The 25,141-nt window shown below is 40.5% G+C and overlaps 2 protein-coding genes across 2 annotated transcripts; both read left to right on the plus strand.

Moving 5' to 3' along the window:
* Nucleotides 1-21,875: 21,875 nt before the first annotated feature.
* On the plus strand, nt 21,876-23,068 carry LOC122644868. Its single transcript, XM_043838243.1, has 3 exons — nt 21,876-22,183; nt 22,318-22,548; nt 22,825-23,068. Exons 1-3 carry the CDS (start codon nt 21,876-21,878, stop codon nt 23,066-23,068), a joined length of 783 nt encoding a protein of 260 aa, XP_043694178.1.
* A 1,287-nt stretch (nt 23,069-24,355) lies between these two features.
* LOC122644870 (secreted RxLR effector protein 161-like) lies at nt 24,356-24,940 on the plus strand. Its single transcript, XM_043838244.1, has one exon. The coding sequence runs from the start codon at nt 24,356-24,358 to the stop codon at nt 24,938-24,940; it is 585 nt and encodes a 194-aa protein (XP_043694179.1).
* Nucleotides 24,941-25,141: the final 201 nt, after the last annotated feature.

The following is a 25,141-nucleotide window of genomic DNA, read 5'->3' on the forward strand; positions in this document are numbered from 1 at the left end:
GGGTGGTTTAGGGTGTGACGCTTGGCCTCTCCCACCTCCACAGACCACAGGTGCTCAGACTATCCAACACCTAAACCCCTGTTGGCAAGGGTCGTAGCATAGGGAACAATCATCCTAACCGTAGATATACTATATGCAAGTCCTATCGTCCCGAGAGGTATTCCGGGTGCATTGACGTCCCATTCCATCGAGTACCCGGATACTAGCATGGCACAACGCATAGAGACCAGGATGGCAAATAAGTAAATATTGTATTTATAAAAGTCTCAGGGTTTTGGTACCAGTGTGATCGGCACCGTAACCCAGTATCACATTATAAAACATCATGCTCGCATCTCATCAATTCCTATCCACAGGTTTCATACACAAGATGCAACAGAGCAAAATGAATGTAAACACAAAAATCAATATATTAATCTAGATAATGCATTCCTATAACTATATATATCAATCCCAAACATCACCCAAAGCCCACTCACCGATTGTTTGACTGTTGTTTGGTGAAGTTTGGTCAAGTGCACGCACTCCTATATAGATTCTAAGGTCTGAGAATGCGTGAAAACAGCGTTAGGAACATATAGGAGGGTCCCACAAAAGATCCCAACAAATAAATGCGATTTGGGCCAAGACAGCAGGAACGGATGAAGGAATGGAACCAGACAGGTGAATCAGGTCGTGGATCCGCCCAGGTCATGCCCTGAAAATATATGGAACGGACTCACGGGCGGATGCAGAACGTGAGTCCGCTCGTAGATCCGTTCCAACCTTGAGACACTCTCGAGATCAACTTAAGCATTCTGGGTTTCGAGCGGATTCACTTAGGTGGGTCCACTCGTAACTCCGCTCAGGAGGAGAGCAAAACTAGGCTAAACAGACTAACGAATAGATACACGACAGTGAGTCTGGTCGTTCGTCCGCTACCCTTCCTTTGAACAGCTGCAAAGAGCATCACCTCCAGCTCTTCATTCATTGATCCAAAAGGGTATTGGGGTAGGAGAGGTGAGCTCAGACCTTCGTTGTGTTGGACAAGTGTGTGTCCATCAAACCCGGTTTGGTCCGGTTCAACCCAGTTCACCTTTGTATTGAACATTTATACAAATTAGTTTGATATTGTCACATGCGATATAAACTTTTTGAGCATTATGTGTCCTTAAGTTTTACTTAAAATGGTAGTCACGACTAGGGTTTGGGCTAGGCACCCTTATCATATGGTTGTCGCAATGGGTATGCTTAGACATGTGATGTCAGGGTACGAATGCGAGTACTCACATGTTTGATGTGTGCATTGGTGAAGAATCTACTTTGTCGATTCCCTCATATATTACTGCCAGATGTAGGAAGGGATAAACATGTGTCACCGGCACCCTATGCCCGAGGGAACCCTGTCGCTGTAAAGTGTGACCGCATTCTTTGGTTCATCAATGACTGAGACTCGAGCGAGTCAAAGCCAGTGTTCTGGGAATGCGTGAACACTTTGTGAGTGAAGGAGTTATCCAACACGGCCACCACTGCCCGATTGGGGAACACCAAGATAGAGACTATCTGTGCATGGTCGGGTCAGAATCTGGATCCAGTGCCATTTTGGAAATGGTTTTGCAAAAATCTATTTTACATAAAATGATACATTATTTATAATTATTTGAGCAAAGTGTTTTATCGAGTTTTGAGGGACCCGATCAGATGCACAGACGCTCGCATATGGACATGTACTATGGATTGGGGATTGGTAGTACATGTGTACATGCCCTAGATTCCATAATGATGGTGCTGATTAGTGGGGGGTTGTATATGATAAATAGTTATCATATAGGGAGTTATTTAGAATTTGCTATTTTAATTAGTACTTTATTTAATTAATGGATATGGTGCTAATTGTAATTATCCATTAAATATTAAATAAAGTGATTAATTAATACTTTCCCTATTAGATTCTGCTTCTTCACCTGTGTAGCACTTTGAGTTTAAATAGAACTGCCAAACAAAGAGAGAGAGAGTCAGGCTCTCACTGGGGTTTTATTAAATCCTACTAGGATTTAATTAAAGCTACATTCTATATAAAGGGGACCAAAACGCAGAAGGGGGGAGTGTTCTGCGTTTCAGCCTGGCCCCCTCTCTCCTGTGTTTTGGTCACTCTTTCTCCCTCTTGTAATCTCTCTCTTTCTTCTTCTATTTTCTCTCACTTGTGTTTGAGAGTTAGGGTTTGAGAAACCCTAAATCTGTACTGGAGAATTTGAGAGCATCTGAGATTAGCTTGTAGAACCTTGGTAGCACCATTAGAGGTGTAGATCTGTTTGCTTGGAGCGCTCACTAGAGGAAGAACCACTGTCTATTGGAGGAGCAACACTTGAGGCTCACCAGGTTAGCAGTTCTTTATTAATTCCTTCAGTTTATTGATTAGTAATATTTATGGGATGCGAAAGAAACTCGAATCGATTAATTTCCGTTGCGCATTCGAGTATGGGATGGATCCCTCTTGCCATGTAATGGACTAGAGATGAATTTTTCCGTCCATGTTGTGGTAATTAATTTTATGGGACGCAATAGGAAAGGAAAAACCCTAACAGGGATGCACTAGGGTTCCCATGGGCAACCATGGGAAACCCTAAAAATGAAATGGGGCACCCATGGGACACCATGGGATAACCCAGGGGGTGCAAAACCCTAATTGATTTATAATTGGTTTCCCTTGGGAGCCATGATTTGATCCCTGGACCGTTGTTTGACCAACAGTGTGGTATCAGAGCCACCTTTCCCACCCATGAATATTAGATAATTAATGATTTTATATGATTGTCATGAGTGGGATGCAAGTTGCACATGGGAGGTTAAAATTATGATTGTTGTAACAACCTTCCCATGTGCACATGGGTAGTTACAAGGTTGTTAGTGTAACAACCTACCCATGTGATGATGGATTTGGTTGCAATTTGTTATTTCCAATTATTGAAACATGTATCCATGAGTATTGTGATTATTAATTTTTTAATTAAAATTTTTTTTAATCATGATTGTATGTGGGGGGAGGGAGTACACGCTGCCAAGCCTCTGCGCACACCCCTCCCCGTTTTTTCCCTGCCCATTTACGTATTTTTTTTGGGCTACTGCCTACGGTGCTAGTCGATTCTGCCCACGGTGCCAGTGGCTATTGCCTACGGTGCTAGTCGATTCTGCCTACAGTGCCAGTGGGCTGCTACCCGTGGGCCTTGGACCTAAAGGCTACACGGGGAGTGCTTGCAGCCTGCGCATGTGGGCTGCATGCACCCCCTTGGTTTCCTTTCAGTTTTTTTTTAAAAAAAAATCAAGATTTTTCAAAACAGTATTTTTTATTGATATGTTTTGTTTTTGGGAGGAAGAAGATGGGTGAAGGGATTCTTTCCCCCACCCACTTGTAATTAAGATTGTGATTTTAATTTTATGGGCTTTGATACATGTTATCACATGAGATGTGATGGTTCGATAATTGATGGAATCCATATTATATTTTTGGTTTACTTGCTTTAATGCCCATGCATGAAATTATATTATGATGTGATTATGAGAATGACATTCTAATAAATGGATGGATTGTTTATGTATGTGATACATGGGGTTATGGGTGGATGTGATGCTTCTCTCTCTTTCTCTTTCTCCCCCTAGCTTTTTTATAAACAAATGTACTCCACCCCATGGGCAGCCCAAATGGTGGGTTGGTTTCTCTATGCGGGGTTTCTTTATTATTATGGAAAGAAAAGTGTATAGTTTCCTAGGTTTCCATTGTAATTTTAGAGGAGTTAGGACTCCCAAGGCATGTTGATGGTGATCCACATGTGGCGCTCAAAGCTTATGGAGATGAAAATCACCTACTTTGAAGACGCGATCGGGTGGAGGAGATGATCGAGACGTGGCATCCATGGCATGGTTGATGCACCCAAGTTATTAGTTTATTTTTATTTGGGAGGGTTTTTTAAATTGCTTCTAAATAAAAATGCCGCCATCCCATAATCACTGTTAATTAATGTTGATTAATTATGAATGTTTAAATCTGTCCATGATATGTGAGAGTTGATTAATCCCTCTTAATTGATAATACATGTATGATATGGACTAGTATTAACTGGTAGACATGTCCATGGCCTCCTATTGAAGATAAATGTAGAAAGTGTGTGACATGACCCCGCATAAGCCGACAGGACATTGCCAGGACCTCTGTCACATATTTATCTATATTTACCTCTATCAAGATATGTTAGGGTATGGATAGTGAGAGGGCACTGCGACAGTAGGCCATCTTTCATGATTCCATGATTCTAACTAATGCAATAGGTAAGTACATGACTTGGGTGTATGTCAGCCGACAGAATCTGGACATGACACCCAGGTGGCCAAAAATATTGGAAGCCCATGAAGCGGATAGCTTAGTCCACACTACCATGGTGTGTATAATGACTCCCGACAGGGTAAGTTATGCATACAAGGGTTGTAGGTATTCAATTCATCTTTTGGGTTATGAGAAAAACCCAAATCATGAAAGACCATTGATGTGTGTGTGCTCAACTTATTACTTTCAATGGTTAATTAATTAGCATGTGGTTATTTATTTGTGCATGTGTAGATAATTATACAATGGCTGCCGTTAATTCCAACCTGTTAGCACTTATTAGTGAATACAAACTTAATGGTACGAACTATATTGATTGGTACCGGAGCATTAAGTTGCTCCTGACTGCTGAAGGACTGTACACAGTTCTAGATGAACAAGTTCATCCTCAACCCGACCCGAACGATTTTGAGGCAAATGAAAAGATGCAGGAGTTCCTCAGGAGGGATTCCAAGGCATCACTCTATATCCTAGGATCGTTGGAAAAGTCAGTTGTAGACTCTATAAAATGGATAAGCTTGCTGAATTGTTCAACAGATAATTGATACACGCACATTCTGATGCGGTGAGTCAAATCCATAACTCCAAGATGTCCCAAGAGACTCCAGTGATGGATTATGTAATGAAAATGATCAATCTATTTGAAAAACTAGAATCCATGGGGACTGATTTCAACCTACGATACAAGACCGATGTGATCTTAGCATCACTCACTTCTGCCTACGCACCTTTTAGGATGTCCTATAAAATGTCCGAGAAGGAGATGGAGCTCACCGAGCTTGCTAATGCATTGGTAGAGGCTGAAGCGTCCTTGAAAAAGGACAAGGCTGAGGTCAATGCAACTGAGGCAAAGCCTTCTTCAAATGGGAAGAAGTAGAAAAAGAGAAGTAAGAGTAAGACCCTGAAAGCCAAGGGTGGGAAGTCTGGAAATAAAGGCAAAGGCAAGTGCTTCTATTGTAAGAAGGAGGGTCACTAGAAAAGGAACTGTTGTGCTTACCTGGCGACTTTGAAAGACAAGAAGCCGGATGAACCAGAGGCTGCTAAAGAAGGTACATGTGATGTTCACATTCTTTATGAGTCTATTTTGTCTTTTGAACGACCAATTATTGGTTGGTGGATAGTGGATCCACTATTCACATTTGCAATGATTTGCAGGGGTTCAAGGGGACAAGGAACCTGGAAAGAAATGAGGTGTGTCTTTGGATGGGCACTGGAGCTGAGACCATGGCGATGACTGTGGGAACTTTTATTTTAAATTTTAGTTCTGCTAGTTTAGTTTTAAAGGATTGCTATTATGTACCCTCTTTCAAGAGGAAGATAATTTCAGTTTCAAAACTTGTTTTGGACGGATATAGTTTTTCCTTTAATTCTAAGTTAATTATTCATTTTAATAATTCCTTTGTGGCATCCATATATATGCAAAGTGATTTGTATTTTCTAGATTGCCCTGTTAGAACGAATGTTGTTTCAAATGTTGATTTGAAAAGGAAAGCAGCTCTAGTGAACTCAACATACCTGTGGCATCTAAGATTGGGTCACATTAACTTGGACCGAATCAGTAGATTGGTGAGGGATGGTCCCTTAGAGAATCTGAGGGTGGAACCATTCCCCACCTGTGAGTCATGCCTTCAAGGCAAAATGACCAAGAAACCCTTTAGCAATAAAGGTGCTAGAGCCACAGATCTGTTGGAGTTGATACACACTGACGTGTGTGGACCCATAAACATACAAGCAAGATATGGGTATGAGTACTTTATCACGTTCACTGATGATTACTCTAGATATGGTTACATATACTTGATGCATAGAAAATTGGAAGCTTTTGATAAATTTAAAGAATTCCAAGCTGAGATCGAAAGACAACTCGATAAATGTGTCAAGTCCTTACGATCAGATCGTGGAGGGGAGTATCTATCGGATGAGTTTAAAGATCATCTCATATCCCAAGGGATAGTTAGTCAGCTAACTAATCCAGGCACACCACAACAAAATGGTGTATCCGAATGACGCAATCGGACCCAATTGGACATGGTCCGGACGATGCTCACTTATAGTGAGCTGCCTCTCTCTTTCTGGGGGTACGCTTTAGAGACAACGATATATATCTTGAATAGGGTTCCATCTAAGTCTGTAGCCAAGACACCCTTTGAGTTATGGAAAGGGCGAAAGCCCAGTATTCAACACCTTAGGATATGGGGTTACATAGCACATATGCGAAAGCAACAGACAGACAAGTTGGAATCTAGGACTTCGAGATGCTATTTCTTAGGCTACCCCAAAGGCACGATAGGCTATTATTTCTATGACCCGATTGACCAAAAGGTCATTGTAAGTAAACATGTCACATTTCTGGAGGAAGAAATGATGACCCAGAGGTCCGAACCTGTAGTCATTAAAGAGCTATCAGATAGCTCAGAAACGTCACTTCCTGAAGTGAGACCAATTGACATACCCGCTGAAATACCAATACCTGAAGAACCTCGACGCAGTGGGAGGACTATTAGACCACCCACCAGGCTTACTCTTCTAACCGAAGAGGAAACAGTGGAAGAGTTCCACATGGTATTGGTCGAATTGGATGATGATCCGATGACATACTCTGAGGCTCTAAAAGATGTTGATGCCACTAGGTGGCTGGAGGCAATGCGCTCTGAAATTGATTCGATGCATTCCAACAAGGTCTGGACTCTAGTCGATCCACCACTTGGCGTCAAGCTGATTGGATGTAAATGGATCTTCAAGAGGAAGAAGGACGCAGATGGAAAGGTTGAAAGATTCAAAGCGAGACTAGTGGCAAAGGGCTATACCCAGAAAGAGGGTATATAGACTATGAGGAAAGCTTTTCACCAGTGGCGATGATGAAATCCATCAGGATTTTATTGGCTATCGCAGCACACTTAGATTATGAAATCTGGCAAATGGATGTGCAAACTGCATTCCTGAATGGGTTCCTACAAGAGAAAATCTACATGGAACAGCCAGAGGGGTTCTCTTCCTTGGGGGAAGAAAGAAAGGTGTGCAAATTGCAAAGGTCTATTTATGGACTGAAGCAGGCTTCCAGGAGTTGGAACATCAGGTTTGATCAATCAATCAAATCGTTTGGTTTTGATCAAACATGGATGAACCATGTGTTTACAAGAAGATCAGTGGGAGGGCAGTATGTTTTCTTGTTTTATACGTAGATGACATATTGCTGATTGGTAACGATGTAGGTTTCTTTTCACCAGTAAAACAGTGGTTATCCACAACATTTTTTATGAAAGACCTTGGTGAAGCTAGCTATATCCTTGGGATCAAACTCGTAAGAGATCGCCAGAAAAGGATGCTAGGCTTGTCACAGGCTACCTATATAGGCAAAGTCCTGGCCAGATTTAGTATGGAGAACTCCAAGAGGGGAAATGTTCCCTTCAGATATGGAGTCAGTCTTTCTAGATCTCAATGTCCTCAGTCTCAGACAGACATTGAAGAGATGAAGAGGATTCCCTATGCCTCAGCAGTAGGGAGTCTTATATACGCTATGCTGTGTACGAGGTCAGACATTTGCTATGCAGTAGGTATGGTAAGTCGTTATCAATCTAACCCTGGACGCGAGCATTGGAGTGCTATCAAGAATATCCTCAAGTACCTGAGAAGGACTAAGGAATATTTCTTGGTTTTGGGATCTGATCAGTTGTCAGTATTGGGATACATAGATTCGGATTTCCAAACTGACAAGGATGATAGAAAATCCACGTCTGGGATGGTATATCTAATGGGTGGAGGTGCCATTGTGTGGCGGAGTGCGAAACAAAAGTCTATAGTAAAATGAGGAAATTCCTATCAGATTTGGAGGTAGTCCCTGATCTTATCAAGGGCCCTATTCCCCTATTATGTAACAATAGAGGGGCAATTGCACAAGCTAAGGAGCCTAGGGCTCATCAAAGGAACAAGCACGTGCAGCGAAAGTATCACCTCATCAGAGAGATTATCCAGCAGGTCGACATGAGTATCTCCAAAGTGGACACAACTGAAAATGTGTCTGATGCCATGACAAAGGGTTTGTCACCAGGTGTGTTTGAGAAACACATGGAGGGCATGGGTTTAAAATGTATGGGGAATTGGCTTTGATGTACAAGTGGGAGATTGTTGGACAAGTGTGTGTCCATCAAACCCGATTCGGTCCGGTTCAACCCGGTTCACCTTTGTATTGAACATTTATACAAATTAGTTTGATATTGTCACATGCGATATAAACTTTTTGAGCATTATGTGTCCCTAAGTTTTACTTAAAATGGTAGTCACAACTAGGGTTTGGGCTGGGCACCTTTTTCATATGGTTGTCGCATTGGGTACTCCTAGACATGTGATGTCAGGGTACAAATGCGAGTGCTCACATGTTTGATGTGTGCATTGGCGAAGAATCTATTTTGTTGATTCCCTCATGTATTACTGCCAGATGTAGGAAGAGATAGACATGTGTCACTGACACCCTATGCCTGAGGGAACCCTGTCGCTGTAAAGTGTGACCGCATTCTTTGGTTTATCAATGACTGAGACTCGAGCGAGTCAAAGCCGGTGTTTTGAGAATGCGTGAACACTTTGTGAGTGAAGGAGTTATCCAACACGGTCACCACTGCCCGATTGGGGAACACCAAGATAGACACTGTCTATGCATGGTCGGATCAGAACCTGGATCCAATGCTGTTTTGGAAATGGTTTTGAAAAAATCTATTTCACATAAAATGATACATTATTTATAATTATTTAAACAAAGTGTTTTATCGAGTTTTGCGGGACCCGATCAGATGCACAAACGCTCGCATATAGACATGTACTATGGATTGGGGTTTGGCAGTACATATGTACATGCCCTATATTCCATAATGATGGTGTTGATTAGTGGAGGGGTTGTATATGATAAATAGTTATCATATAGGGAGTTATTTTGGAATTTGCTATTTTAATTAGTACTTTATTTAATTAATGGATATGGTGCTAATTGTAACTATCCATTAAATATTAAATTAAGTGATTAATTAATACTTTCCCTATTAGATTCTGCTTCTTCACCTGTGTAGCACTTTGAGTTTAAACAGAACTGCCAAACAAAGAGAGAGAGAGTCAGACTCTCACTGGGGTTTTATTAAATCCTACTAGGATTTAATTAAAGATACATTCTATATAAAGGGGACCAAAACGCAGAAGGGGGGAGTGTTCTGTGTTTCAGCCTGGCCCCCTCTCTCCCGTGTTTTGGTCACTCTCTCTCCCTCTTGTAATCTCTCTCTTTCTTCTTCTATTTTCTCTCATTTGTGTTTGAGAGTTAGGGTTTGAGAAACCCTAGATCTGTGCTGGAGAATTTGAGAGCATCTGGGATTAGAGTGTAGAACCTTGGTAGCACCATTGGAGGTTTAGATCTGTTTGCTTGGAGTGCTCACTGGAGGAAGAACCACTGTCTATTGGAGGAGCAACACTTGAGGCTCACTAGGTTAGCAGTTCTTTATTAATTCCTTCAGTTTATTGATTATTAATATTTATGGGATACGAAAGAAACTCGAATCGATTAATTTCTGCTGCGCATTCGAGTATAGGATGGATCCCTCTTGCCATGTGATGGACTAGAGATGAATTTCTCCGTCCCTATTGTGGTAATTAATTTTATGGGACGCAATAGGGAAGGAGAAACCCTAACAGAGATGCACTAGGGTTCCCATGGGCAACCATAGGAAACCCTAAAAATTAAATGGGGCACCCATGGGATAACCCAGGGGGTGCAAAACCCTAATTGATTTATAATTGGTTTCCCTAGGGAGCCATGATTTGATCCCTGCACCGTTGTTTGACCAACACGTTGGAGGTCCAATACAAGAGGCCCTACACAAAGATAAGGGGATTTGGGGATTTTAGGTCCATTCCCAAGATTCTTCCTAACCTAAGCTAGGTTTCCAATAATTGAATAGTATAGGGGTAAATCAAAGTCATGAATGCATTAACTAGGTATTGTTGAGCTCCCAAGGGAAAACCCAACCTTGAAATCGATCCCAAGGGATCTCCAGACCTAGAAATGGAAGAGAGTAAGAGGTAGGTGAGGTCATTTACCTCAAAGTTAAACCAATCAATGCCTCCCACCTCCACAGCCTCTCAAGCCCTTCTTCTCCAAGCCTTCAATGCTCCCACTGCTCCAATAGTTTGGGTAGGTGAAAGGAGAAGTGCTTTGAGACTTGAGAGTTAAGTCTTCGTTTTAAGACTAATCTCCCTCTTAAGGTCTGTTTGGTTTGAAGCCTAATGAGCTAAAACTCATTAAAAAGGCTTATTTAATCAATGGGTCCACCCAATGGCAACTTTACAAACCAAGGAAAGACAAGGATGAAACCAACCTCGTCCAATAGACTAAACTAGAGTGCCCGAGGTACGGGGTGTAGGTACCACATAAGGAAAACACACAAAAACCAGAGACAGCACGGGCGGACTAAAGGACGGATGCAATGCTAATGAGTCTGCTCGTGCGTCCATTACTGCAGTAAGGGCAGAACACAAAGGAAAAGGGTCAGGCTTTGGCCCACACATCGAGGTCAACTAGAGTAAGGTTCAGTATCTTTCATAAGGTTAAAATCCTACCCCTCGGCCACTAGGACGTGTCCTTCGTGATCCCGAATAGTTTCCCGATCACGATACTAAGTTCATCGCCAAAGGAGGTATCTAACTGTGGGGACACTGGGAATGCCTTTCGGTACTCCTCACTTTGTGGACTCATACTGGGGGGATGATCGACGAAATCACCATCAACAAATCTTCCCCACTGCCGGTTAAGGAACCTCTCTTCCACAGGCAGGCCCATGATATGGTCAACGATCTTATGGCTAGGTTTGACCACAAGTGAAAATAACTCGCCAGCATACATAGCAGAATCTACACGTCACACGAGAGAGAAAACATTATTAAATAATAAATTTGGGAGCGGGTGTAACACCTACAGTGCAAGAGATGGTGGGGCTTCCAGGGTCCTTATGCTAGGCTGCTACCGGCTGTGCGATAAGAGAACTGATATTAGCAGCCAAGAATGCCTTTTTGGGCACGTTAGTGGTCCGCTTTTGGGTGCATAAGTCTTTGAGGAATTTAGCATAAGCGGGGACCTAGGCTATAGCATCCAGAAGAGGAATATTCACCTGAACCTATTTAAAAACATCCAAAATTTTCTCCATAGAAGGAGATGTCTTGCTAACCAACTTATTTGGGAAAGGGGCAGGTGGAGTATAAACTCTTTTAGGGGTAGTCTCTTTCACTTTCTCAATAGAATCATCTTTGGTTTCCTCAACCAAATCATCAGGAATTACTTTAGGTTCATCAGACGAACCAGGAATAGTAGGCACATCAATGGCCTCATCAGAAGGGGGAGAATCAACAGGAGTATAAGATGGTAGAGATTGAGGTGTACTAGCCTGTTGATACTCACGGGCACTCCGCAAAGTATATATTGCATTTACCTGATTGGAGGGCCCTTGATGATGTTGGCCCTGTACAACATTGAGTGGAGGGGCTTGGGTACCTTACTGAATACGAACCCGATGCCTAGGATTTGGCTCAGGTTAGCTAGGTAACTTCCCTATTTCTCTCTCATATAGGATTGTGACAAACTGGGTGAGTTGCTTCTCCATATTATTTTGACATGTCATGAGAAGGGCTATCTTGTTCTCTATCTCACTCATTCTTGTTGCCTCTCCTATATTGATAGACCCTGGGGGTAGCTGATAAGGAGCAAGGAGAGGTGGCTTAGCAGAATTAATAGAAGGTCCTAGATGAAGACGAGGGGGAAGGGGTGAGGAGACATACCTTGGCTTTGTGGTGCATAGTTGGGCCTTTGGAGACTAAGCTGGCTTGGATGGTGAAAGTTGGAAGGGCCTGCTTGGTTCCCTTGAGTCTAGGAGAAATTGGGGTGATTTCTCCATCCTGGGTTTAAGTGTTGCTATATGGATTGTTTTGGTAGAGGGCACTTACATTCTCAGTGTTGGAATTACCCACAAAGGTGTTGGGGCATTCCTCCAAAAGATGTCTAAGGTTGTGGCACCAACTGCATATTGACACTTGGTTGACCTGGTTAACCGGCATAGGCTCTTTACGCAATAGGGACTCCAACCTTTTGATGAGGCTATCAAGTTTGGCCTCTTTGCCTAGAACACCCTCTATGAGATACCCCTTAGTGGTCCTTTTAGCCTCTTGGGAAGATTCTCACTCCCTGGTCTTTTCAGCCAAGTTGGTCAAGAATGTCCAGGCCTCATTTTCATTAGAAAAAGAGGTAAAGCCTACAGGACACATAGATTCTAAAAACTGCTTGGTCTGAAAGTCTATGCCCTCATAAATAATTTGGCAAAGCTGCCACAAATCAATACCATGGTGGGGGCATTCTAAAGGGAGGTCATTGAATCTCTCCATGAACTTAGAGAAGAACTCATGTGGTTTCTGCCTGAACTGGAGGATATCACTCTTGAGCTTATTGGTCTTGTGAAGAGGGAAGAATTTTCTCAAGAAGACAATGGTGAACTCATCCCATGTATTAATGAAGTTTGTTGGCAGTCCATAGAGCTACTTCTTGGCCTGGTCCTTCAGGGCAAAGTTTATAAACCTCAGCCTCACTGCATCATCAGTTAAATTTGAACCTTAATTAGAACACACACCTCCTCAAATTCTCTAAGGAAAAGATAGGCATCTTCATTGGTCATCCCATGGAAGTGGGGTAGCATGCTAATGAAGTGGGTCTTGAGTTCATAGTTGTTCCCTATAGCAACAGGTAGATTGATGCAAGAGGGCTGCAGGGTAAAACCTATCCTTAAGGGTCTTGGGTTGTTGGTCTCTCATGGTCAAAGGTGGGGTCAAAGCTGGTGGAAGAGGTGGTATTTTAATAAGACGGTTGCTTGAATCACGAGTTCACACCGTAGCCACCTAAACAAATATGAGGTCTTCTTTAAAAAAAAGAAAAATAAAAGACTAGCAAAAATTTCAAAAACAAGAGGGAGCCCAAGGTAGATAGTGCATCTGTCTTTGAAACAGAAGAGAAACAAGATGAGGTTTTCAAAAACTTTTTTTTTTTTCAGAAAAAGAAGAGAAGAGAAGAAACTAAAACACTTCGAACTACTTAAAAATCAGAAAAATAAAGTGGTCAATAATCTCCCCGGCAACGACGCCAAAAATTTGTTTGTGCAAGAAATAATTAACCGCAAGCGTATGGATCAATCGTAGCTACGGGTCAAACTTAAGGAGATCTACGCCACTCTATTTTACTTACTTAAAAGCAATGCAAAGTTAACCAAATTAATTAAAGGGTGGAATTAAACTAATGATAATTAAATTAACGCGTCCTAACTCACAAGCATCTATCAAAATTACGCATCTAAAGAATTGAATTGGCGTCCTAACACATAAGCATCTAACCTATCAATACTAACGCGGATTGGAAGGAATAAATTACAGCCACACATCACAACCACATAAAATAAAAAAAAAAACAAAGAAGAGATTAGGGAGGGAGAATGAGACTAAGAGATTAGAGATGTAAAACCCGAAGGGACTTGAACCGTATTGAAATTGTTTGCTTCTCACACTTGAAATGACGCTACCAAATCTGAAATTAAAACAGAAATAATTAAATTAAAATCCTATTATAATGCATAATGATAATAGTAACAAGAAAAATAAAGTCCTAAAAGTATGATTGAATTAGAGAGATAGAGAATGAGAATGAAAAATAAAAATAATGGAGAATGAAAATTCCTAATAGAATGGAGGGATTAATGGAGATGATAATACTAATAAAATAAAACTAATAGAAAAAGAAAAAGGTAGAGAATAAGAAGAAGGAATTAGAAACTAGAAGAATTAAGAGGTTAAGAAGAAGAAGAACATAAACTAAAAATAAGAAATTGATACTCCCTTCTACCAAAGTTGAAAGTGCATGAATTAACTAGGCTTTGCATGAATGTAATTTGATGAAGCTTGAACACTTGATTAATCCTTGCATGGCTTCCTCTTCCAAGTCTTCTAAATCTTCTCACTAGAATTAGAAGCCTAGACTAGAAAGTTTTAAAACTAAACTAGAATTAAATTATTACAACCATATTGAAGACATAAAATTAAAGCATGAATCAAAAGCATTACAACCATGAAATTGAAATCATAAAATCAAACTAGAACTAAGAAAGCCAAAAACTAGAAGAAGAGAAGAAGAAATTTCACTAATGAATTGAACAAGTTTACAAGAGAGAACCATGGGGTATTTATAGGGAAGGAGAGGAGAAGGGAGAAGAGGTAGGAGAAATATTCCCTTCTCCTTCCTTTACATAGCTTGATCCCTAAGAAAAAAGAGAAAAATAAGAAGAGGGAGAGATAAAATCTTAGCTACATAAACCTTCTATTTTTCAAAAAGTGACTTTCTAATTCTATTCTTGTGCTTCCTTTTCTTTGTAGGTGTCTTCTCCAAACAATGAGATCAAGGCATCTTTGGTTTTTCAACCTTCCAAGGATGAGAGAATCTTCTCCAACGAAATCTATCCAAAGTAAACTCCCTAAAGTACCCTTGGAAAGTTGGAGGAGAGAGAGAGAGTAATGACTAGGATTCCACTCAAGAATAAATAAAATACCCATTCTATCCTTAAAAAAAAAGTGGAGTATGGGGTACTTATATAAGCCTCACTGTTGCATTTTTTGTGAAAAATCACCCAAAATAGACCCAAATTTCGTCCAATTTGGAGTTCGAGAGCCCAAGATATCTCAAGTTGAAGTTGGACTACTCCAGAGCCTTCCAAATGGAATCTTTTGGCTAATAAAAAAGATAACTTCTGATAATTGCACTAAAGCCCCTCGAATCCGAACTTCTGCTTTATTTTGTCCCCTATCAATTTTTGATAATTACAAATAAACCCATATATGCCATTTTCGCGCGTCGTTACTGAAATGGCCGTAACTTCTTCGTTTCAGCTCGGAATCAAGTGCCGTTTGAACCGTTGCGAAGCTGACTTGATGGGCTATGCATCCATGCTATTAACAGCACAAAATTATGCTAAGGGGCTCACTGTAATCACGTTCAAATTTGACTAATTGACTTGATTCTTTCAGTGCTCAATCCAAACTTGATTTTCTCGACTCCTGGACGCTTTCGACTACTGCCAAACACCACTAAACAACTTAAAAATGGCTCCTTAGCATCATTTGGTCCATTTTCACAAGAATTCACCTAAAACCTGAAAACACAAACAAAAACCTCGAGTAGCTCCGTTCCAAGTATAAAAATGCATGCTTTATGGCCCTAAGATTTCACACATAAATGTGCTCATCAAACCTCACTACGTATGCTAAAATTCTGGAGAAGGCACTGTTACCTGAAGGCTCTAGTAGGGCACAGGGAAAGAGGCCAGTAGATAGCCAGACAGTTCTAAATGCCCAGCCACAAAAGCAACAGAAGATTCAAGACATGCCGACGACTCTGGGACAGTGCTGTAATTGTGGTAGATCTCATTATGGACAATGTCGTTAAGAAGCTTTCACTTGTTATAGATGTGGGAGAGAAGGGAACACTCCAAGAACCTGTGCCGTGAGGATTCCTGTACCTGGACAGCAGCAGACATCACAAAAGTCACCTGTATCGGGACAACATTCATGGCAACCTTACTAGGGGAAACCGCAGCCTTAGAAGCAACAACCCCTATCAAACACTCAAGTTGCACAGACAGGTAAGACACAAAAGGCCCAGGCCAGAGTTTTTGCTTTGATGGCAGAGGATGCTGAGGCTTCACCCACAATGGTTACAGGTTAGTCTATTTTGAGGATTTAATCGAATATGTAAATTGATGATTGATTTGATTGATTGATGAATTACATTTAGAACTAGGAAATGAAAACTGAAACCTAGATTATATTACAGGTACACTATACATTTGCTCCATATCTACCAGTGTATTATTTGACTCAGGATCGACACATTCATTTCTATCTAAATCATTTTCTGAGAAGATTAGTGTTGACCCTAGACCTTTGAGACCCTCTTTATTAGTGACCCTATCATCTGGAGAGAATTTGATTGCAGACACTGTGTTCGAGTCTTGTTTGATTCAAATAAAGTGTAGAGATATACCAACAAACTTAATTCTTCTAGACATGACTGACTTTGATGTCATACTCGGCATGGACTGGTTGTCCACTTATCATGCCAATATACAGTGTTATGAGAAGGAGATAGTTTTTAAACCCAAGGATGAGACTGAATTCAAGTTTAGTGGGTTGAGAACGGGTAAACCTGCATCGCCTCTGATATTAGCAGTGCGTGCAAGGAAGTTACTCGCTCAGGGTTGCCATGGATTTTTGGCTTCTCTAGTTGATCTGATGAAAGGGGAGCAACCGTTGGAGGATATCCATATCGTCAGGGACTTTCTAGATGTGTTCCCTGATGACCTTGTTGGGTTACCACCGATAGGGAATTAGAGTTTGCCATTGATCTAATACCTGGTACATCGCCGATCTCTAAGGCACCATACCGAATGGCACCATTAGAACTAAAAGAGTTGAAAGACCAGCTGCAAGAATTATTAGAAAAAGGGTATATCAAACCTAGTGTGTCTCCTTGGGGAGCACCAGTGTTATTTGTGAAGAAAAAGGATGGGACATTGAGATTGTGCATTGATTACAGAGAATTGAACAAGGTGACCATCAAGAATAGATATCCTTTACCCAGGATCGATGATTTGTTCAATTAGTTGCAGGGTGCAAGTGTCTTTTCCAAAATTGACTTGAGATCTGGGTACCATCAGTTGAAGATCAAGGGTGAGGATATACCAAAGACTGCATTCTGGACACGTTATGGCCACTATGAATTTGTGGTTATGCCATTTGGGTTGACTAATGCACCAGCTGCATTTATGGACTTGATGAACATAGTATTCCATGACTTCCTAGATAGATTTGTTATTGTGTTTATAGATGATATCTTGATATATTCCAAGAACAAGGAAGACCACGAGGAACATTTAAGGATTGTACTACAAAAACTCAGAGAAAAATAATTGTATGCCATGTTGAGCAAGTGTGATTTTTGGCTCAACCAAGTTGTATTTCTGGGTCATGTTATATCAGCAAGTGGGATTTCAGTTGACCCTGCTAAAGTCAATACGGTTATAGATTGGGCCATACCGACCATAGTTACTAAGATTAGAAGCTTTTTGGGTTTGGCTGGTTATTACAGGAGATTCATTGAAGGCTTCTCCAATATTGCTATACCTTTGACTTGACTTACTAGGAAAGGTGTGAAATTCGATTGGTCAAAGGAATGTGAGAAACGTTTTCAGGAACTGAAGCACAAATTGGTGATAGCACTAGTGTTGGCTATACCAATGGGAACTGGAGGGATGGTTATTGATAGTGATGCTTCATACAAGGTTTGGGTTGCGTGCTTATGCAACATGGCAAGGTGGTAGCCTACGCATCGAGACAATTAAAAAATCATGAGAAGAACTATCCCACAAATGATTTAGAACTGGCAGCGGTGGTGTTCGCGCTCAAAATTTGGCGGCACTACTTGTATGGTGAGAAGTGTGAGATTTACACAGATCCCAAAAGCCTAAAGTACTTCTTCACCCAGAAAGAACTGAAGATGAGACAAAGACGGTGGTTAGAGTTGATAAACGACTATGATTGTGACATTCACTACCACCCAGGGAAGGCGAATATGGTTGCAGATGCATTAAGCAGAAAATCACAAGGACTTTCAGCAGCCATTTTGACTGAGCAGATACAGCTTCAAAAAGACATCAGGAACTTGGAGCTAGAGGTGGTAGTCAGTTGCCCCATAACATTAATTACCAAATTGACTATCCAACCATTATTGATTGACTAGATTAAATTGTTGGACTACTGAAGTAAAGGTTGTCAGTGTTGGCAACTACAGTTGATTCTAGTTCTCAATGGTTCAAGGTTGAATGGTTCAAGGTGGGGTGGTTCTCAATGGTTCAAGGTGGAATGGTTCAATTGCTCACCAGGTGTACATTGGTTAAACATGAAACATGTCAAATAGGTTGATAGCACTAAGGCATGGCATGATATGAAACCTTATCATATCCTGGATAGCAAGGTAAGTTGCTAATTTGATTTTGGAGTCTTGATCTCATACGTGGACAGCAAGATGTTAGGCCTGATATTGTAAAGCAACAGCCTTATTATTTAATATTATACAACTCATGTGATGGGAATATAGTTGCTGCCACATGTCAATGCTGGTATTCTTAGAGAGCTACCACATGTTATTGAAGTAAGCTGGGATTCTTTTTTAAGGTGGACAGCAAGTCATGGTGATTGGGTGAAAGCCAGCTGTGCATTCTATATTGCAGCAATGTGATTCAAGTTTGTTTTTTTTTTTATTTTTTTATCCTAAAGTAGATTTTGCAGCTCAAATTGCATCTCTTATTGATCGTGGCTTGAGTAGTTGAGTTCAATTAGAACTTTTTTTGGCTGATTTGTTGCTATATCGAAAGAATATTAGGATCTTAATATAAAATGAAAGCTATCTATATGCGATTAGCTTGGGAATCCAAAGATTGCTGAATCTGAGTTGGTTATTGCGTGGATTGAAAATAATCTACCTTGTGAAATTAAAAAAAAAAGAAGAAAAAAAGCAGAGAGAGTTCTCTCAGGGTTGCAGTAGAGGTGATTCGTGAGTCTTAGTTTCTGGCCGAAGATGTTCTATTGATCTTCATTGAGATGAAAAGCTGAACCAAGAGTACTCTCGTGAGAGAAATCAGAGAAATAAGTAGCAAAACCGAGTAAGGTGTCTCTTTCTCTCTATATATTTTTTATTGCTGCTATAATAAAGAGCTATTGCTGCCACTGGTTGTGAAATGGAGGTTTAAAAGAGTCACTGGTTTCTAAAATTTGTGAGTTGCTGCCTAGAAGCATCATTTAAAGAAAACGATATAGAGTGGAGGTTTGGGTTCATACACTTGCTGCTGCGTTTGTGAACAGAGTATTAAAAAAAAAAAAAAAGAAGTTCAAGGTTGGAGAATGTTATCTAAGGCTGCTACCATTGAAGATTGTTGAGTTCTTCCTTAATTGGATTACATTGTGAGGTAATGCTATATCGAATCCCTGTTTTGATGTTCTAGGTTTTTTGTTGCTTGATGTTAAACCTAGATTGATGCTGTAAAAGAGGGAATTTGGTATTTTATTATTACATGATTATATGGGATATCAGGTGGGTGCTTGATAGGAATTTTCTTTTGGGGTTGCTGCCCTAGTTTCTTATATTATCAAGAACAGAAATAGGATACTATCCTGAATTGTTGTAGCAGTTGAAAAGTGTTGCGTATCAAGTAAATACAAAACCCTGATTGTGTATTACTCCGTGGATGTAGGCAAATTGCCGAACCACGTACATCTTGTGTCTCTGTGGTTGATTGGATATTAGAAGTGTCTGTGTGCTTGCAGAGTGGGTGTGCACATCTTGGTAGGCCTGGCCATTCTTGGTTGCGAGGCGGGAGTGCATACAACTGTGTTACAGGTACCGTCAGAATTAAAAAAAAAAAAGGGAGAGAAAATTTAATTAACACTAATTCACCCGCCTCTCAGTGTTGAAGCCAGTTCAACAAGTGGTATCAGAGCTAGGTTCAGTGACAGGGAAACCAACAACTGAGAGATCCATAGGACAGTCATGGCTTTAGGAGAAGGATATTCATCTGGTAAGGTACCAAAATTTGATGGCACAAATTTTATCATTTTGGAAGAAAAGAATGGAATTCTATTTAGGTTCTTTAGGTCTGGAAGTTTGGGAGTCTGTAACGAATGGGTACACTACACCATCAGCACCCTCAACTGATACTGAAGAAAGAAAAAAATATGTGAGTAATCAGAAGGCACTCAATGCAATCTCTGGTGCAATGCCAGACAGCGAGATGGCTAAATTGATGACATGTACTACAGCCAAGCAGATGTGGGATAAATTGACAAGTATTCATAAAGGGGATCCCAAGATTAAGAAGGCTAAACTACAAATTCACAAAGCATATTTTGAAAGCTTAAAGATGATATTTGATGAAGACATTGCAGGTTATATGCTCAGGGTGAATGAGGTCGTTAATGCAATCAAAGGTTTGGGAGAGACACTGTCTGCTTCAGCAGTTGTTCAAAAGATCCTTAGGTCACTGCTTCCAAGGTTTGATTCAAAAGTCTCGGCAATAGAAGAAGCAAAGGATTTTGATACAGCTACACTCGATGAGATCCATGGAACACTTATTGCATATGAGATGAGGTTCGTAAAGGCAAAGGCAAATCAAATGACAAGGAGGCAACATTTAAAGCACTCAAGAAACTTGATATTAATGAAACCTCAGATGTGGAGATTAGCAGTAATGATGAAGGGGCAGCCAACTTTGTCAGAAAACTTACCAGAGGTAAAGGCAAATATAAAGGGAAACTCTCATTCAAGTGTTTCAATTGTGGTGCAGTTGGACACTTTGCTTCCAAGTGTCCTCATAGAAAGAACAATGTTAGTGATCATGAGGAGGAACCAAAAGAGAATAGAAAATTCAAAAAGAAGAAAACCACCAACCTGAGGACCAGACTAAAGAAAAGGAGTTTGATTTCTAGGAAAGGCAGTAATTCTTCAGAGATTGACATTGATGATAAATCAGATAGTGCTTACAGCGAAGCTTTGTTCATGGTGTATGAGACCAAGGACAAAGAAAAGGAGGTCAGAGTTAGTGACACTGAAACTGAAAAGGAGGATGAGGAAGAAGTTGAAATCAATCTACAAGCTGAGTTAGAGTCCGCTTTGGATGATCTTGATGAAGAGAGAAGGAAAAACAAGAAAATTACCAAACTCCTCACAGAAAGAAATGAATAGGTGAAGTCACTCAAGGAGAAGTTTGAAGAAACTCATCAGGCTACAGATGAGATAGAGAAACAACTATCTCTAAAAGTGGTTGAGTGTAAGAAACTGATAGAAGAAAATACAGTTCTCAAGGCACAATTAGAGGAGCAAGCTACTGCCATGTTTGCTTACTCTGAGATGGAAAAAGAGCTAACTATGTTGAAAGAAAAAGCTAAAGAAATGGTTAGGACAGAAAGTTCATCCTCTACTGTGAGTAGTCAGACATCTCAAGTACAGAATAAAAAAATCTTGAATGAGATACTTAGTGTACAGAGACCAACTGGTGTTAGATTTGGATTGGGTTTTGAACCATGTGAAACACCCAAACAGGGTAAAAATAAACAGAGTGACACAACTTCAAGTTAAGTAATGGTTACTGAGAAAACAACAAGTGCTCCAGCTCAGAAGAGAGCTAGTAGACAAGAAAAAGGAAAGCAGGTTGCTCAGACAGTAGTTAGAAGAAACAATAGGGAATACGACTTTAATTCTGTTAGACAACAAAGGCCAGTCAAAGTTGATGCTTATGGTGGATACTACAGATGGCAGAGATCTCCAGTGGGGCATAGCAACTTCTTTCTAGGATACTATTTCAAGTGTAACACCTATGGCCACAAAATAGCTGCCTGAAAGTATTTAAAGCAGATGAGTTTTGTTAGCAATAATTCATTTGCATCGTTGATGGAAAATGAGGTTGAATGCTACAGATGTGGTTATTTTGGTCATATTTCCAGAGAGTGTATGATAGTCATTCCTCCACAGATGCAACAACTCAGAGATGTCAAACAGATGGTTACCCCAATGCAAAGCAAAAAGAAAGCAAGAAAGGCACCAAAGAAACAATCTAAGAAGAAATTCCAAGGTGTGAGTAAGAGAGTTTGGGTAGAGAAGGGAAGAGATGACATTGAAGACACCTCCCTTGTGGTTCAGACAGCTTTCAAGGCTCAAGACAAGTCTGTTCCATAGATTTTAGACAGTGGTTGTTCTAGTCATATGACAGGTGACAAGAAGAAGTTCATCAAGTTGAATCAATATGAAGGAGGGATAGTGAAATTTGGCAACAGTGAGTTAATTTGGACAATGGCAGAGTAAAAACAACTGATGTCTTGTATGTTACTGGGTTGAAGCACAATCTACTAAGTGCCAGTCAAATATGTGACAAGGGACACAATGTACTCTTCAACAAATCTGGTTGTGAATTCAGACATGTAGGCAATGGCAAACTAATTGCAGCTGGTACAAGGACATCAGGCAACTTGTATACTTTGACAGAAAGTATTGAAGCATCCTGTTTGATGGGACAGGAGGAAGAACAATGGTTGTGGCATAGAAGATAGGGTCATATTGGTTTTGATAACCTAGTCAAAATCACATCCAAGAAAGCAGTTAGAGATGTTCCCCAACTAAAGAAGATGTCAAGTTCTATTTGTGCATCTTGTCAAAAGGGTGAACAAACCAGAGTCACTCACAAAACGAAGGAACACTACTCAAGAAGGCCACTGGAGTTAGTTCATACAGATCTATGTGGACCAACCAGAACTCAAAGCATCAATGGTGAAAGGTATTTCATTCTTTTTATTGATGATTATACAAGGATGACTTGGGTTCAATTCATGAAGCACAAATCTGAGGCATTTGACAGATTCAAGGTTTTCAAGAACCAAGTTGAGAATGAGACAGGAAGGAAACTGCAGTGTCTGAGATCAGATAAAGGGGGTGCATACACATGGTCTGAGTTTGATAATTATTGTTTTGAGCATGGCAATAAAAGACAAACATCAGCTACAAAAACACCTCAACAAAACGGTGTTGCAGAAAGGAAAAACAGACTAGTATAAGAGATGGCTAGAACTATGTTAATAGAGAGTGGCTTGAGTAAAAGGTTCTGGAAAGAAGCTATACACACAGTAGTACATATACAAAATCGGTGCATGTTCAGACCACATGAAGACAAAACTCCATATGAGTTGTGGTTCAAAAGAAAGGCAACTGCAAAGTACTTCAAAATCTTTGGCAGTAAATGCTACATCAGAAGGACTGATCAAAATTTGGGTAAGTTTGATGACAGAGCCGATGAAGGTATCTTTGTGGGCTATTCTGTTCGTAGTAAAGCCTACAAGTGCTACAACAAAAGGCTAGGAAAGATTATTGAAAGTTCTGATGTGACCTTTGATGAAAAGAGCTACAGCCCAAGAGATGTGAATGTTGAATATCAGTTTGATGAAGACCTCACAGATGATAATGCTAAAGTGAGGATGAGCAACATGGTGAAAAGGAGCCTGAGCAGCATGATGGAAAGGTTCTTGAACAACATGAGTCAAACTCTGAGGAACAAGAAGAGAGAAGACATAGACCAAATAGAATAAAGAAGAATCATCCTCCCAGTCAAATCCTAGGTGATCCCAATGTAATAATGTAGACACGAAGGATGAAGACTAATGCTTATTCTCTTCTGTCACACATAGAGCCTACATCAGTTGAAGAAGCATGTAAGGATGCCAACTAGGTCAAAGCCATGGAGGAGGAACTTGACCAGATAGAGAAGAACAAGACATGGGACTTAGTGTCAAGGCCAACAGATAAGAATGTCATAGGCACTAAATGGGTCTTTAGAAATAAGTTGAATGAAGATGGCAAGATTGTCAGAAACAAAGCAAGGTTGGTATGTAAAGGGTATGCACAGGTTGAAGGTGTTGATTTTGAAGAGACCTTCGCACCAGTTGCAAGACTAGAAGCAATACGCATATTCTTGGCATTGGCAGTATATAGAGGCTTCAAGATTTATCAAATGGATGTCAAATCAGCGTTCTTGAATGGAACACTGGAAGAAGAAGTCTACATTGAACAGCCAGATGGATTTAATTGAGTGAGGATCCTACCATGGTATGCAGGTTGAAAAAAGCACTATATGGGCTGAAACAAGAACCTCGAGCTTGGTACTCAAGATTGGATGCCTACTTAAATCAACTAGGCTTCACAAAGGGCATGGTTGATAGCAATCTTTACATCAGGGTAGTGGAAGACAATCAAATAATTGTGGTGGTGTATGTTGACGATATCATATTTGGAAGCCACAAAGATGATTCTGTAGAGATTTTGTTGATCAGATGCAAAGAGAATTTGAGATGAGTATGCTAGGAGAACTTACATTGTTTCTTGGTCTCCATATCAGTCAACTGAAGGAAGGGATATTTATCTCACAGGCCAAAGACGTGAAGGAGATGTTAAAAAGGTTCTCTATGGAAGATTGTAAACCAGTGTGTACCCCTATGATGACAAGTTGCAAGCTGAGTAAGGAAGATAATTCACCATCAGTAGACCACACTTTGTATCGGTCTATGATTGGCAACCTCTTATACTTGACAGCATCAAGACCAGATATATTGCAGGCTGTGTGCATGGTAGCAAGATTTCAGGCTGATCCCAAGCAAAGTCACGTTGCTGCAGTAAATCGGATATTTCGATATCTTAGAGGTACTGTAGAGCATGGGTTATGGTACCCAAATAGCAAGTCCTTTGACTTGAAGGCCTACTCAGATGCAAATTGGGCATGCTGTGTTGATGAGAGGAAGAGCACCAATGGCGGTGCATTCTACTTGGGTAATAGCTTGGTTGCATGGCATAGCAAGAAGCAAGAGTCCGTTTCACTGTCTATAGCTGAGGCGGAGTATTTGCAGCGTCGACATGTTGTACACAGATCCTCTGGATGAAACAGATGATGAAGGACTTGAACATTAAGCAGAAGCAACCAATTGCAGTGTATTGTGACAACACTAGTGCTATAAATATTTCTAAGAATCCGGTGATGCACTCAAGAACAAAGCACATTGCCATATGTTATCACTTCTTACGAGAGAAGGTTAGTGCTGGTGAGATAAGGTTGGAATTTATTCCCACAGCTGAGCATATTG

This window comes from Telopea speciosissima, chromosome 11 (assembly GCF_018873765.1).
Source record: "Telopea speciosissima isolate NSW1024214 ecotype Mountain lineage chromosome 11, Tspe_v1, whole genome shotgun sequence".
NCBI lineage: Eukaryota > Viridiplantae > Streptophyta > Magnoliopsida > Proteales > Proteaceae > Telopea > Telopea speciosissima.

Bases quoted from the DNA above. Each gene is read 5' to 3' on its own strand.
- LOC122644868 (XM_043838243.1), top strand. From the start codon at position 21,876: ATGAGTTTTGTTAGCAATAATTCATTTGCATCGTTGATGGAAAATGAG. The intron at 22,184-22,317 runs GTCTGTTCCATA...GGACAATGGCAG, and splicing joins GCTTTCAAGGCTCAAGACAA to AGTAAAAACAACTGATGTCT. The intron at 22,549-22,824 runs GTTGTGGCATAG...TGATTATACAAG, and splicing joins GGACAGGAGGAAGAACAATG to GATGACTTGGGTTCAATTCA.
- LOC122644870 (XM_043838244.1), top strand. From the start codon at position 24,356: ATGAGTATGCTAGGAGAACTTACATTGTTTCTTGGTCTCCATATCAGT.